Source organism: Aegilops tauschii, chromosome 3 (genome assembly GCF_002575655.3).
Source record: "Aegilops tauschii subsp. strangulata cultivar AL8/78 chromosome 3, Aet v6.0, whole genome shotgun sequence".
Classification (NCBI taxonomy): domain Eukaryota; kingdom Viridiplantae; phylum Streptophyta; class Magnoliopsida; order Poales; family Poaceae; genus Aegilops; species Aegilops tauschii.
Genome location: NC_053037.3, coordinates 294,473,865 through 294,487,931, shown reverse-complemented (window position 1 = coordinate 294,487,931; position 14,067 = coordinate 294,473,865). Strand labels below are relative to the sequence as shown.

General features: G+C 45.0%; 1 protein-coding gene and 1 long non-coding RNA gene across 12 annotated transcripts; both read left to right on the top strand.

Annotated features, from left to right (window-relative positions):
• The first annotated feature begins 241 nt into the window (after positions 1-241).
• LOC141042389 (uncharacterized) lies at positions 242-4,746 on the top strand. Of its 2 annotated transcripts, none has more exons than XR_012204938.1 (6): positions 242-785; positions 1,812-1,956; positions 2,039-2,312; positions 3,539-3,805; positions 4,152-4,340; positions 4,417-4,746. It is a non-coding gene; the product is annotated as an uncharacterized lncRNA (long non-coding RNA). The 2 variants fall into 2 exon arrangements; XR_012204939.1 differs by having other exon boundaries at positions 266-785; positions 4,260-4,340.
• A 671-nt stretch (positions 4,747-5,417) lies between these two features.
• On the top strand, positions 5,418-12,282 carry LOC109757501 (uncharacterized). Of its 10 annotated transcripts, none has more exons than XR_012204937.1 (7): positions 5,418-8,151; positions 8,234-8,368; positions 8,588-8,672; positions 8,765-8,829; positions 8,907-9,363; positions 9,872-10,147; positions 11,824-12,282. XR_012204937.1 is itself a non-coding variant. In XM_073510433.1 (6 exons), exons 4-6 carry the CDS (start codon positions 9,154-9,156, stop codon positions 11,860-11,862), a joined length of 525 nt encoding a protein of 174 aa, XP_073366534.1. In that variant the 5' UTR covers positions 7,495-8,151; positions 8,234-8,683; positions 8,765-8,829; positions 8,907-9,153; the 3' UTR covers positions 11,863-12,171. The 10 variants fall into 10 exon arrangements, 5 of the variants coding, with proteins under 5 accessions (XP_073366534.1, XP_073366535.1, XP_073366536.1 ...); XR_012204936.1 differs by having other exon boundaries at positions 6,316-6,645; positions 7,252-8,151; positions 8,234-8,672; positions 11,821-12,282; XR_005772878.3 differs by having other exon boundaries at positions 6,466-8,151; positions 8,234-8,350; positions 8,429-8,683; positions 11,821-12,282.
• Positions 12,283-14,067: the final 1,785 nt, after the last annotated feature.

Below are 14,067 nucleotides of genomic sequence, written 5' to 3'. Positions count from 1 at the left end.
CCATGGCTCCCGAAGGTCAGGAGCCCCTCCGAGATTGGATCTCTCACTCTCTCCCTCGCTCTCTCTCTATATATATCCCTAATAATAGTAAAGCACGAATTGATTTTGTTGGGTTCGCCGTCACAATACGCTTCCGCTCAGTCGTAATACGCTTTTACGATTCGTATAGACAAAATCGTAATATAAATGAGGTGGTACTAATAGCATATTTCGTCCGTCCGTTATTCTGGGTATTCAACGCGCAATCCTCACAGTAAGTTAACCCAAACCGTTATGCGTGAGGAAAGGAAAGGAAATCAGCCCGCCCCCGCACGACAAATCCCATCTCCACCTCCTGCCACGCCCTTCACCGCGCGCCACCGTGCGCCGCCACCGCCCACCCCGCCGTCGCACCTGCCTTGACCCGACCGGCTACACGGGGATGAAGCTCGAGCACACCTTCTGGATCGGCTCAACGCGGCGGCTCGAGCGGTTGGGGGTGGCACGGCTGCTTGATGTAGGACGGCGGCGGCGGCGGCTGGAGCTTGCAGGGGGCGGATCCGTGCGTGGCAGGGGCTGGGGTGCCTGATCCGAAGGCGGGCGACGAGGCGGGGGTCGCCGTTGACGGCGAGGAAGGCCGGAGCGAGGGATCCGGCGACCTAGGCAGGAGCTCGCCGGAGCCGGGCGACGGAGGACGGGCGCGCGAGACGGATGGATCCGGCGCGGCGGCGCGGATTCCTTGTAGGTAGAAGCAGCAGCAGAAGGAGGAGGATGGGAAGGCTGTAGCCACCGCAGAGAAGAACGAGGTAAATGTAGGCCTGCACTTAGATGTGATTATGCAGTAAAATGTAATTTAGAGCCGAGGATTCTGTAGACGTACTTTGAATTGGAAGTTATGTGGTTCAATTGTCTCAGGTATGAGCTCACCTAAGGTTGTTTCAATATTTGGATCTAGAACATCATGTCCATTACTTATTCTTTGCTAATGTTGATGTACTGCTGTCATCATTTGGTAATTACGCTTTAGCAGGAGGCAAGGATTGACCTAACCAAATTACCTTTTTGTAATAAACAGTATAAAAGGCAGTATGATGTTTCCTATACAGAAGCCTTCCTATATAGAATGCACACACTTTTCATTGTGTGCAAATAAAATCCAAACAATGCTTTTGTTTTCATCCATTAAGGATAAGTAAAACACATGCGCACAACATTCTGGATAGGCAGTGGCAAGCAAGGCTCTGCACCGGTAAGTAGAAGAACACTTCTTCCAAATCAAATTGAACGATCGTGTTTAGATGTTAGGATGATAGCTCTATTTATGTTGTGTCATTTACCAAGAATATTGTTTACAGAGATGTACTCTATAATTGTTGCTTAATGTGAAAAAATATATTGTTTCTAATTTATACTTGTGTTCCAGTCGGCAAGAGTCGATAGACGCAGTTATGGTTTTATTTTAATTTATGTGACACATCCTATACATGAACCAAGTTTATATTTTTGGGTTTTCATTTATTTGTTATCACTCTTTAATATTTAGTTATGCTTGATCTTCATCTTTTTATACATCACAACAATACCCATCCCCAACTAAAAGACATTATGCATTCCGTTGCAACGCACGGGCATCTACCCTGGTGATAATATGTTTCCTGATTCTTATAATTATTTAGTCGAGACACGTTTGTTAGTTTCCTGATCATCAGTTACGCTTCTCTGGAACTACCTTTAGTACATTACGATGCATCTATTTGGTTTTCTGAACCTCATCCTAGATTGATCACATTTCTGTTCTGTAGTTAATGTTTATTTTATATGTCTTCTCCCAGATTGGAAATGCACTTCAGCAGCCTGTTCTATGACTCGGCATCATCGGAGAACTTTTCTGGTCATCCCGGTGTTGAGAGATGCCCATTCCTGAGGAATATCAATGGAGCCACAACCTTTTCATTTTCTTCTGCTTTGCCTGTAGCTGTAAGATCTGCTTCTTATGTCGTTTGGTGACTCGGTGACCAAGGTAGTGCATTTTTCCTTGAAAATTTGCGTTATTTTGCAGGCTCGGGGAAGCAAGGGCCTGATCTTTGAGGATGGACCAGGCTTTGAGTCGGCATTCAAGCTTTTCCATGGACAGGATGGGATAGTTCCCCTTTCAGGAAGATCATATGTGCCTGATGAGAACTGTAGTGAGATCACTGAAAGGGGAACTATCAGCATTTGGACCATTCGGGTTTAACTTCTATAATGGCAAGGGTAAAAAGCAGAACAAGAAGCCCAACACTCTAGACCAGTCACACAAGAAGCCCAACAAGCCAGATCAGAATTCCATGAAAGTAATGCCTCTGGTTTTTCTTCATTCTCCCTCTTAATTTGCAATTGTCGAGTGATTTCTTACTGTCTGACTTTCCTGCAAATAAGAAACCTTGAGCCACATGACACACAACTATACTGTAATAAAAATATAAAATGTTATTAGTAGATTTTTTTTAGGAACACCCAGAAATGGGTCAAATAGTCGTGTTACAATCATACAACAATATCTCCTTCAGCTCATCCGGTACTGAGCTTACTTGGAGAAAGTCGCTCGATCTATTGGCATGAGCAGCTAGGTGGTGAGCTACTTTATTCTGGTCTCTTTTGATCCAATCAATCTTGTAGGACCTGAAGCCACTTAGCTCAGCATTGATATCAGCAATGATTGGGAAGAGCCTTGATTTGTTTGTTGAACCCGGAACAGCTCTTTAGCCAGGGAAAGGCAGTCCATCTCGATCAAGATTGCATCCTTGAAGTATTTAGACAGCTCCCGGAGACCATACAACAGAGACAGGCTTTCAGCTTCCTCCACGGATTCGCATTGGTTCAGGTTGTGTCCCAACGAGAAAAAGGCCAGCCCCTGCTCGTTTCTAGCGATAGCCCCGCACACGCTCTGCCTTGAAGCCGCATCAAACGCTGCGTTAGTATTTAGTTTAGCCATCCCAGCAGGCGGGGGCGACCACTGATTGGTAGTTGACCATAGGGCTCTGCTGAACCTGATCCCCAAACAGGTTCCGACAGCAGATAATGTTCGCATTGTCTTCCCTGTCCTGTGATGCATTAACCTCCTGCTCATACCTGATCAAGAACGCCACTGATCCAGAGATGGATTCCTTACCATTGCCGTGCATAAATTTTCCCGTAGGAACCAGGCACGCCAAAGCAGAAGCATACAACATAAAAGCCAAGTTCTGATTGGTTAAGTCTTCACTTCATTAACCACATTCAGATAGTCAACAGGGATGAATTTGACCATGTTTACAAGCTCTTAGATTACATCTTGAAGAAAAGGTAGTCTTAGTTTCTAGAGCATAAAATTGATGGAGGCTACTACCACATTGCCACTGTTCCAATTTGAAAAGCATACAAGAATCTAATTACGCCATGTTTCAGTCTGTTAATTTGTTATTCAGACAATGCAATCTGTCACTGTTACTTTCATGGCCCCTTTTCTGCAAGGAACAAGGGAGATTTAGAATTCTATATCTATTTCTGAAGTGCCTTGGGATGGTTGGTGCTTCATTAGGCAAGAGGCAGAAGCTGGAGCGACAGCCGTGGTGCCGTGGAAGTGGCGTGTCATGAGGCAGAGTTGGTCAGTGCAAAGTTGTGCGAAGCGAAGCCAGGCTGCGCAGACAAGCAGGCCGCGGGCGAAGGCGGCCGGGTGCCACAGATGGAGGCGCTGGGACAGGGTGGTGAGGTGAAGAGGACAGGGTCGAGAGCAGCTACAGTGCGTGCATCTGTCCCCTCCTTTGTTTTTTCACCAAGCTACGTAAAATCTATCAAATTATTCAGGGTAAGATAGCCGAATACATCTACCTCTGGTTAATTTTATTTTTTAACATGCAAGTACTTTATTCAGCTGATCGGGTCTTCTTTTACTTCCGTTCCTCAATTGTATTCATTGGCTGATCGCCATGCATCTAGAAGGTGATGTCCTGATGCATCTATCAACATGGGTTATAGACCGAATTATCAACAAGTATGGTGTTAGCCAGTGTTACCGTGCTCTAAAACTATGCAATAGTGATCTCAAAGAACCATAAATATCCAACATAGTGGTGGACTTTGGCATTTTGTGTTTCTGTTATGACTTTCCTTTGAATATTTTGTTAATTTTCTAATTAATCTTCCTTTACCAGCACCGTCAGAGTATAATTCCCTATAGAAAATTTGATTGAAGATCTCAATGATGGCAATTCTTTACATATGTATAGTTGTTCAGCTCCTGATTTCTGACAACTATATAGGAAATTTGATTGAAGATATGATTGATGGCGATTCTAGGTACAGTTGTTCAGCTCCTGCTTTCTGACTCATCAAATATTTTGGTATGCATTTTTCCCCCCCTCATTAGTCAGATGCTTCCTGCCATTGGATTTACAGTGACATCATTATTTATTTCAGAAAAGTGATTGCTCCATCAGATTCACATAAAAAGAAATTGCACAACTGCACCATGGCTGTCCAGTATATGAAGGAAGCTCCGGTTCTGATATCAGATGCAGATGCAGTTAGAGTTTCAGCAGAATATATTCTTAATGGCGACAAGGAACTAATTCTTGCATTTCTATGGAATATGTTCATTCATATGCAGGTTAATCTACACATGTCAGTATCTCATTACTCATGTTGAAGTTTTATACTGTTATATTTCACCTTTCGTTTGTACTGAAGGGGTGGACTAATGGACTGACTTTTGTATTTTTTACTCACTTCATAAGCAGCATTACGGTAGAGATATGTTGTACTTCTCAGCATTATGTTCTTCCCTCAGCCTGTTACTAATTGTTATGTTCTTCCCTCAGTCTAATTAGTTAGTGTTAGTTGCCTAAATCAGAAAGGCCGCGGTAGCGAATTTTTACTAAGCATGTGTATTCTTTGGGCTTTTGGTCATTCTGTAGGTGTCTTCTTAAAATTGTTAATGCATTTTTTTGCCCACTCAATTTTGACGGTTTCTCGAACCCGTTGCAACGCACGGGCTCTTTTGCTAGTGTGTGTGTGTGTGTATATATATATATATATATATATATATATATATATATATAGGGATTGACTATTCGTCACCCTGGGCGAGGAATAGTTATTCTTCACCCCCTTTATTTTACCATCAATACACTGTAATTTTACGTTTTGTAAGTTGTCTTATTTCTGACGTAAAAAGAGACCTTAAAAAAATATAATCGTCGTAAAAAATATTTTATGTTATATAAAATTACAAACGTAAAAACATAGTGTAAAATACACATAAACTGCAAAATTTCTTGTCTTATGCGCTATATTTTTATTTTTTAGCCAAATTTTACGTAGTGAATCAATAAGAATGTAACTATTTAAATTCCAAACGTAATTTAAGTATGAAATGATCGTAAGATTACCTCGGCTGAAGAATAACTTATTCTGCACCCTGGGTGATGAATAGTAACACTATATATAGCTATCTATCTGTGTTTCGCTTTATATTCTCGGAGATTCGTGAATCTGAGCGGGCTACAATTTTAACACAAAATTTTCCCAATATTATCTTTCTTGCGGCAAAAATAGGCTCCAGCCGACTTCAGAGGGAGTCACAAGGCAACACGGCGCGCCCTACTCCCCATGGCGCCCCCTATTGCCTTGTGGGTCCCTTGGGCACTGTCGTGGTTTTGTCATGGCAGATGCCCTAGTGAAAGGGACTTAGATGTGGAGCCATCGCAACGCAGGTTAGCTTGAAGGGGTTGAACGGGACAAAGGACACAAATGATTTACCCAGGTTCGGCCCCACAACGAGGTAAAAGCCTACGCCCTGCTTCTAGTTGTATTGCTTGAGTTTCGATTACAAGGGAGCGAATACGCTTGACCTAGCTATTGATCAATTGTTTCTTGAGTTAACCCGCTGCCAGGTCTCGCTTTTATATACACAGGTCGAAGCCCAGTGGCTTACAAAGAGTCCGACTAGATCACACAACGTGACCGACCTGGTTTCTAAGTTGTCTTGCCTTAACAGGCAAGCTAGCATATGGCGGTTCACACGGTCGGGTCATGGGCCTCCACCAGGCCCGCCTCTGTGAGTCGCCGTCTTCAACTTCACCTTCTTGGGCCTCCTTGGGCCTTCTTCATGTTAAGTCGCCAACTGGGTAACCCAGCCCCTCCTGGGCGGGTCACACAGCGGGGTCATATCCCCAACATTAGGCCCTAGATTGATTTGAACATGTTCATGTCAATCTTCATCCTTTGGTTGGCGAACATCGAAACTCTTTCAATATGTAAACTGACAAACTTTCATAACCCGACATAACGAAAGGTGATGTCATGTCATTAATTTCAGAAAAAAATCCCATGACATCATAACGGATCTTTGCGTTAATCAGCTATTCCGCGGATTGAGGCGCCTCCGCTGTTAAGATAATGGTGATGCCTCCTCGATTTCTGCGCCTGCCGTTAACTGTTTCACCTTTTCCTTATAAGTAGGTACGAGGGGGTTCATTTTTCACTTTTACCCCCATCCCTCTTGCTTCCTCGTCTTCCTCATGCTGCCACCACGACCGGAGCTCGGCCGACGCCGTTCCTCACCGGCGTCTTCAACACAGGCCGCTGCATCAACCTGACCGGACTAGACAACGGCGGTGCACCCCTGCTCTTCAGTCGAGCATCCAGGTAAAGCTCTTTCATTGACCTAGATCTACATTAGACCGATTCCGCTCATAGGGTTCATCGGAGTTCAGCGTGCTTATCCAAGTTCATCATAGTTCAACCATCATGTCGCTTAGTTCAATCCCAAAGTGATACTAAAGTCATGCAGTGATAGCTTTGGCATCCGTTTCCAATAATAGATTCGTTCTCTCCTTCTGAGATTCAATCTTCTAGCTCTCCCATAACTATGTTCTAGGCTTAGCAATTACCTTCTATTTTTCAAACTGCTTTAGATCCATAAATATTGCTGCAAACTTGCGGAACCTGTTTGCCCAACACTTAGGAAAACCTCAGCTGTCTTGATTTGATAGTCAACTGACCCACCATTCACTGTCTGGGCGGCTTAAATAACAATCTCTGTAACCCACCGGAACTTAGCCGGCTTAATTATAATGCATAATTTATCCAAAAATCCAGAACCTTGTATGACCCGTCGGCAATGTTGACTGGCTCATATTTATCAACTTAATCATGATCTTGTAATCCACCAGGGAATGGCCGACTTAAACATGAATTTTGTAATTACTGGGCGGTTTGTCACAATATTGATCCGCCACACTTTATTCTCAGGCATCCACTATCAAAAATGACTAAGACCACCACCTCTTGCGATTGGGTTGTTTCTACTGTCATCGAACAATCTATCAATGAGTATGTTTAGATGGGTATTTTACCAGCAAAGAACGTCATCCACTGGCGAGTTCCAAGAGCTGAAGTTCCGCCTCAACCTAAGGAAGGCGAGTTTATAGTCTTTGCCGATCACCTTCTTCGTGGTTTCTCACCACCCGGGTCGAAATTCTTTCGGGATGTTCTGAACTTTTACAAGCTACACGCCCAAGGTATCGGCCCCAACTCTGTTTCCAATATATGCAACTTCCAAGTCTTCTATGAAGTGTACCTTCAAGAGGAGCCCAGCATTGAATTATTCAGATAATACTATTATCTGAACTGCTAGACCGAGAGGACAGACGGGCCTAGTGTTGAACTCGGCGGGATTTCTATCCAGAGGCGGAGAGACGCCATTTTCCCTACTGCCGCACTACCCAGTCACCCCAAGGTCTGGAACCAGATTTAGTTCTACTGCCCAGATACCTCTCTAGCTGACGAGAATCCTCTGTCGTGTTACCGCTCCTTCCGACTTAGCCCCAAGCTCTTCCTGACCGGATCAGTGCTGCAGAATGGGCCAAGTACGCGCCCATCTTTTCAAAAATAAGATCTTTATTAGCCAACGGCTTAACTGGGGTTGACCTGGTCCGCTGTTGGGTCGCTTGGAGGATTTTTCCTTTGAGCCTCCGCCCTAGCTTAATGTACCAATATACATGTGACGTAAAGGACCCGCAGCGATACAGCCAACTGTGTCTTAATGATCAGCAAATCAATGAGATGACCAAGTCATTGCTCGGGGAAACCCTCCAAAGCTGCAGTAAAGTGGGCATGAACCCTTTCCGCGCTCTCAATCCAATTCCTGATGTAAGTGGTTTACACCATCTTTTATTTTGCTTGCTAACTTCTTGTATATCATATCTCTTACTTTCCATGTATGTTTAAACAGGCCAAATCCCCTTTTTGGAAGAAGAAATTGCCTGCTGCCGCTCTGCCCAAGAAGCCTAAGACAACAACTGGAGGCCCGGGTCGTCCCAAGAAATCCACTGCTGAAGATCTGCTCAAGGTTGATGATGAGTCAGAGGTAGAACTTGACTCCCTTGGTCATCTTTTTATGCAACTTATTGCCGCCGACTCTTCTCAGGGCGATGTAGAAACAAGTCATGCAAATGCAATAGAGGTCATCCCTGTCTCCTTCGACTCAGAACCCTTGGCAAGACAGAAAACTCGGTGGGTCATCCGGAAGGTGAAATTTTCTCATCCTCTTGCTTACTTGGATCCCAACTTTCTTTTGAAGAAACAGCAACATGAAGCAAGACGCCAGACTCGAAGCGGCGGCTCTCAAGATCTTATCTCCGGCTTCCCTAATACACCGGCTCCTCGCAAACGTAATCATGAGGTGCCTCATAACTTAGACTCTCTTTATCCATTAGCCAGCCAAATACGTCAACCTCTTACTCCTTCCAACTCAAATTATCAGAAGACGCCTCCATCATCTGGCGACTCTTCTGGGACTCAGATGCATGTCTTCAAAGTTGCCCCTGGGTAAGTATTTGTACTTGTTTCATTTGTTGATAAGTATGTTATGATGATATACTCGTATCCTTATATTTTCATTACAGAGGCATGGCCAAAGTCGACAAGAAACATAAATTGGGCGGCTCTTAAGAAAAACCCAAACTGCTGAGCCAGAGAAGCAAATGTCAGTAAACCCAGATGCCACAATTCAAGATCATGACGATGTCGCCCACGATCCACCACCGCAAACTGATGTCATGATCCGCCGAGTCCTAAGCCACCCAGCCCTGCCAAGCTTGCTGAAGAGGCCCCTTTTGATAAGATCGCCGGAGATGTCATCATCACTAGCACATGCTATACAGAGCCGGGGATCTTTCTGTCTTGGCCAAACATAGTGCAAAAGAAGAGCTGCCAATAGAAGACAAAAGCAAGTTGAGGCTGGATCTGGAGAGTTATGTCGCCCTCACTGCAGGTGACATTCATGCGGGTTATCTGAACCGCCTTCACACTAGCCGTGAAATGGAGGACGTATTAGTAAACCTCGTGAAGGAACGTTATGAGGTACATTCCTAACCCTTTTCCACATATATTCATATAGCTACCAAGTCTAGAGGATAGGAAAAAGATGAGTATGCTATAGACTTCATAATAATCTTCAAACTATAGCCTTTCAGGGCCGGCTTATCTTATCAAGATGAGCCGGGTCTTTCAGATATTAATTCTTGAATTAACTATGTATGGCTTGCCAATCATAATACCATAGTAATAAGATGAACCAAACTGGTAAATAACTCTAAGACTCAAACATGTAGCCCCCAAGGGCCGGTTTAACTTGAACAAGCTGAGCCGAGACTTATAATCACTGTACTTTGAAAAAATTCCGATATTTAGCCCCCACGTGCCGGTTTAAACTGAAAAGTTGAACCGGGTCATGAAAATTTTGAAACAACCTGCATTAGCCCCCAAATGCCAAGTATATTGCGGGCAATGTGCTTGGGACTTCAATTAATCTGCATCACAAAAACTTGTCGTTGTATGTTGTAATCATTATCCCACTATTGTCTTTCAGGCAGAATTGATCATGCAGCAGTCGCAAGTGGGCGACTTAAAGAAAAACATCAAGACCCAGCAAGCAGAATCTTCCAAAACCAAGTCAGAATTGAAGGCCTCATTAGAAGCAGCTGAAAAGTTGAAAGCAGATTTTGACATTAAGAGAGCCGACTGGGAGATTGAGAAGGCTGTGCTGGCGAAAAGGGCCGAAGATGTTGAGGCTGCACTTAAGCCAATGACTGGAGAATTATCCGGCTTAAAGCAACATATTATTCAAATGACAGCCGCCATCTTGGTAAGTATAACATGTCAATCCAATACTTTAACCCGCTGGACATCTCTTTGTTGGGGAACGTAGTATTTCAAAAAAATTCCTACGATCATGCAAGATCTATCTAGGAGAAGCATAGCAGCGACCGGGGAGAGTGTGTCCACGTACCCTCGTAGACCGAAAGCGTAAGCGTTTAGTAACGCGGTTGATGTAGTCGAACGTCTTCGCGATCCAACCGATCAAGTACCGAACGCACGACACCTCCGCGATCTGCACACATTCAGCTCGGTAACGTCCCTCGAACTCTTGATCTAGTTGAGGCCGAGGGAGAGTTTCGTCAGCACTACGGCGTGGTGACGGTGATGATGAAGTTACCGGCGCGGGGCTACTAGGACTCCAGTCCTAGTAGGATTCGGCCCCACCCTTTTTTCCTTCTACTAGAGGGGGAAAAGGGGAAAGGAGAGGGAGTAGGAAAAGGAAAGGGGGGTGGCGCCCCCTTCCCAAGTCCAATTCGGCCTCCTCCCTTGTGGGGGGCGCACCAGCCCCTTGTGGGCTGGTTAGCCTCCCTCCTATGGCCCATAAGGCCCATATCTTTCCCCCGGGGGTTCCGGCAATCTCCCGGTACTCCGGAAAAATGCCCGTATCACTCGGAACCATTTCGATGTCCAAATGCAACCTTCCAATATATGAATCTTTACCTCTCGACCATTTCGAGACTCCTTGTCATGTCTGTGATCTCATCCGGGACTCCGAACAACCTTCGGTATATCAAATCACATAACGCATAATACAAATCGTCATCGAACGTTAAGCGTGCGGATCCTATGGGTTCGAGAACTATGTAGACATGACCGAGACACATCTCCGGTCAATAACCAATAGCGGAACCAAGATGCTCATATTGGCTCCTACATATTCTACGAAGATCTTTATCGGTCAAACTGCATAACAACATACGTTGTTCCCTTTGTCATCGGTATGTTACTTGCCCGAGATTCGATCGTCGGTATCATCATACCTAGTTCAATCTCATTACTGGAAAGTCTCTTTACTCGTTCTGTAGTGTATCATCCCGCAACTAACTCATTAGTCACATTGTTTGTAAGGCTTATAGTGATGAGCATTACCGAGAGGGCCCAGAGATACCTATCCGATACACGGAGTGACAAATCCTAATCTCGATCTATGCCAAACCAACAAACACCTTCGGAGACACCTGTAGAGCATCTTTATAATCACCCAGTTACGTTGTGACGTTTGATAGCACACAAGGTGTTCCTCCGGTATTCGGGAGTTGCATGATCTCATAGTCAGAGGAACATGTATAAGTCATGAAGAAAGCAATAGCAATAATACTTAACGATCATAATGCTAAGCTAACAGATGGGTCTTCTCCATCACATGATTCTCTAATGTTGTGATCCCGTTCATCAAATGACAACACATGTCTATGGTCAGGAAACTTAACCATCTTTGATTAACGAGCTAGTCTAGTAGAGGCATACTAGGGACACTATGTTTTGTCTATGTATTCACACATGTATCAAGTTTCCGGTTAATACAATTCTAGCATGAATAATAAACATTTATCATGATATAAGGAAATAAAATAATAACTTTATTATTGCCTCTAGGGCATATTTGTTTCACTCTTATGTGTATAAAAAGTCTAACCCACCGGCGACCCTTGTCTTTAGCAGGCGCAAGGAGTGCCAACCTTGGCCAAGACATGCTATTGAAGCTGAAGGCCATCTATTCTTTAACTGATCAACTTTACAGCGGCACCCTCCGTAGTCTTGTGGCCTTGGGGGGCAACAGAAAACCGCCAAGTCAGATCAAGTATGTGCTGGATCACTTATCCACTTTTCCCAAGCCAGATTGAAGAGCAAAGACTATCAGCTACCCGAGCTGGAGCTATCATCGCTCTTGGCTGGGCTAAAGCCTGGCAATCGGAGCTTGACCCGGAGGAGATAGCCACCGGGTGTCCAGAATTCAAAGATGACCAGTCACCCTTTGAAGAAAAAGACTTCACACTACAAAAAAATAAACTTCCGTGATGATACGTGTTTGTCACAGTAGGTCGCATTTTTTGTCATGCATGTACATCCATGACGATTTTATGATAGAATCAAGATAGTCATACCTGTGCTGTCGTAGAAGTGTTTCATGACATTACCAAAATTATCATCACGGAAGTGTCCACTTCCATAACGATAAATCGCGCGTCACAGAAGTGCTTTCGTCAAGGGTGACCGACACGTGGCATCCACCGTAACGGAACGCCGTTAAGCTATCGGGTCCGATTTTGGATCCGATAACCCGCTAACAGCCCCGACCAATGGGGATTTTCCACGTGTAAAATCATCATTGGCTGGAGGAAACACGTGCCGGCTCACCGTTGGGACAGATGTCATCCACTCATTGGACCGACGGCCTATGATACATCGACATGTGGCACGGCTAAACAGAGGCCCATTCCTGTGAAAAGGCCGGCCTGTTTGACTTGGTCAAAAGGTGGCAGGCCGGCCCACGGAAAGCCTGTTAACGGCCTGTTCGCATATAGCCCATTTACAGCCCGCTAACCCAGGGCCCGTTACGACCTATTCGAATTAGGCCCAGTAGCGTCATCTGGGCCGTCCAATATGATTCCAGCCCATTTTAAGTTCCAGCCCATGTATGGCCCATGACGCCTTTCGGCCCATATGAGGCCCTTTGTAACTCTTGGCCCATTAACAGCCCGTGGTGAAACTGGCCCGTAATGAACAGTGTATCACTTTATACACATTAACGGCCCATTAATCCATTGAGCCGTTTGCTGCCCATGTTATCTTTCGGCCTTCTCAGGGCCCATTTATTCTTGGACTCATTTCCAGCATTCGGTTACTTATGGCCCGTTACTGCCATTTTCTACTTGTGGGCCAAATTCAGCCCGTGGTTACAGTCGGCCCGTTTGTGGCCCGTTAATACGTTGGGCCGTTTTCATAGTGTCATCAAATACGGCCTATTAACGACGACCCGTTATGGTCGGCCCATGAACGAACGACTCCAACTCTAGCCCGTTTACGGCCATAATGCGGTCTGTTTTTGGCCCATGTTTGGCCAATCGATCATACGGCCCGTATAAGGCCCATTGATGATACAGCCCATAGAAGGCCCATTGTTTCTACGGCCCATAGAAGGCCCATTGTTTTTACGGACCGTAGAAGGCCCATTGTTTCTACGGCCCGTAGGAGGCCCAGTGTCACTATAGTAAATATGTAGCCCATGGCCTGTTAAAGGCGGGAAACTACTATAGGTTTAGACCTGCTAATGGCCCAAGATGATTATAGGCCCACGTTTTGGCCCATATGAGTAACGGGCCGGCCTGAAGATCGACAACACTGAGATCCACTAAACCTTTCGGCCTAAATTACAGCATACCGACCAAAGAATAAACCTAGACTATACAATAAAGAAATTACGACATATTACATCCATTGGGAATCAAAGTTCGCTACCGGTGATAATAAAGCGCAACATGACCGCGGATTACATACACTGGGCATCAAAGGTCGCCACCAGTGCATATAAACGCGCCGACAAAAGAATATACAAAACTAAGAGCACTTCAGAAGGCACTAGACCTGGCAAGGTCGGGCCCTGCAAGCATCCGAACAAGCTGATGAGACCTCAGTTGTGTCAACGATAGATGCTTCATCCCTAGCTGTATGGCACCATAGTGCACAAGGCAGTCCCCTGACATCTTCATTACATCTTTGACTTCAAGTCGGAGCTGAGCTGAAGCAAGCCTTTCCGCTTTAAGTTGAGACTGAAGAAGTCGAACTGATTGAGGCAGCGACTGCACAGAGGTTGTCTCACACCTGCTGGTGAGTAGCTTCAACTCATTGTCTTCATCAAGACAGGACCTTGGGGTCATCTCGCTGTCCTCAAGATGGTTTGGCTCA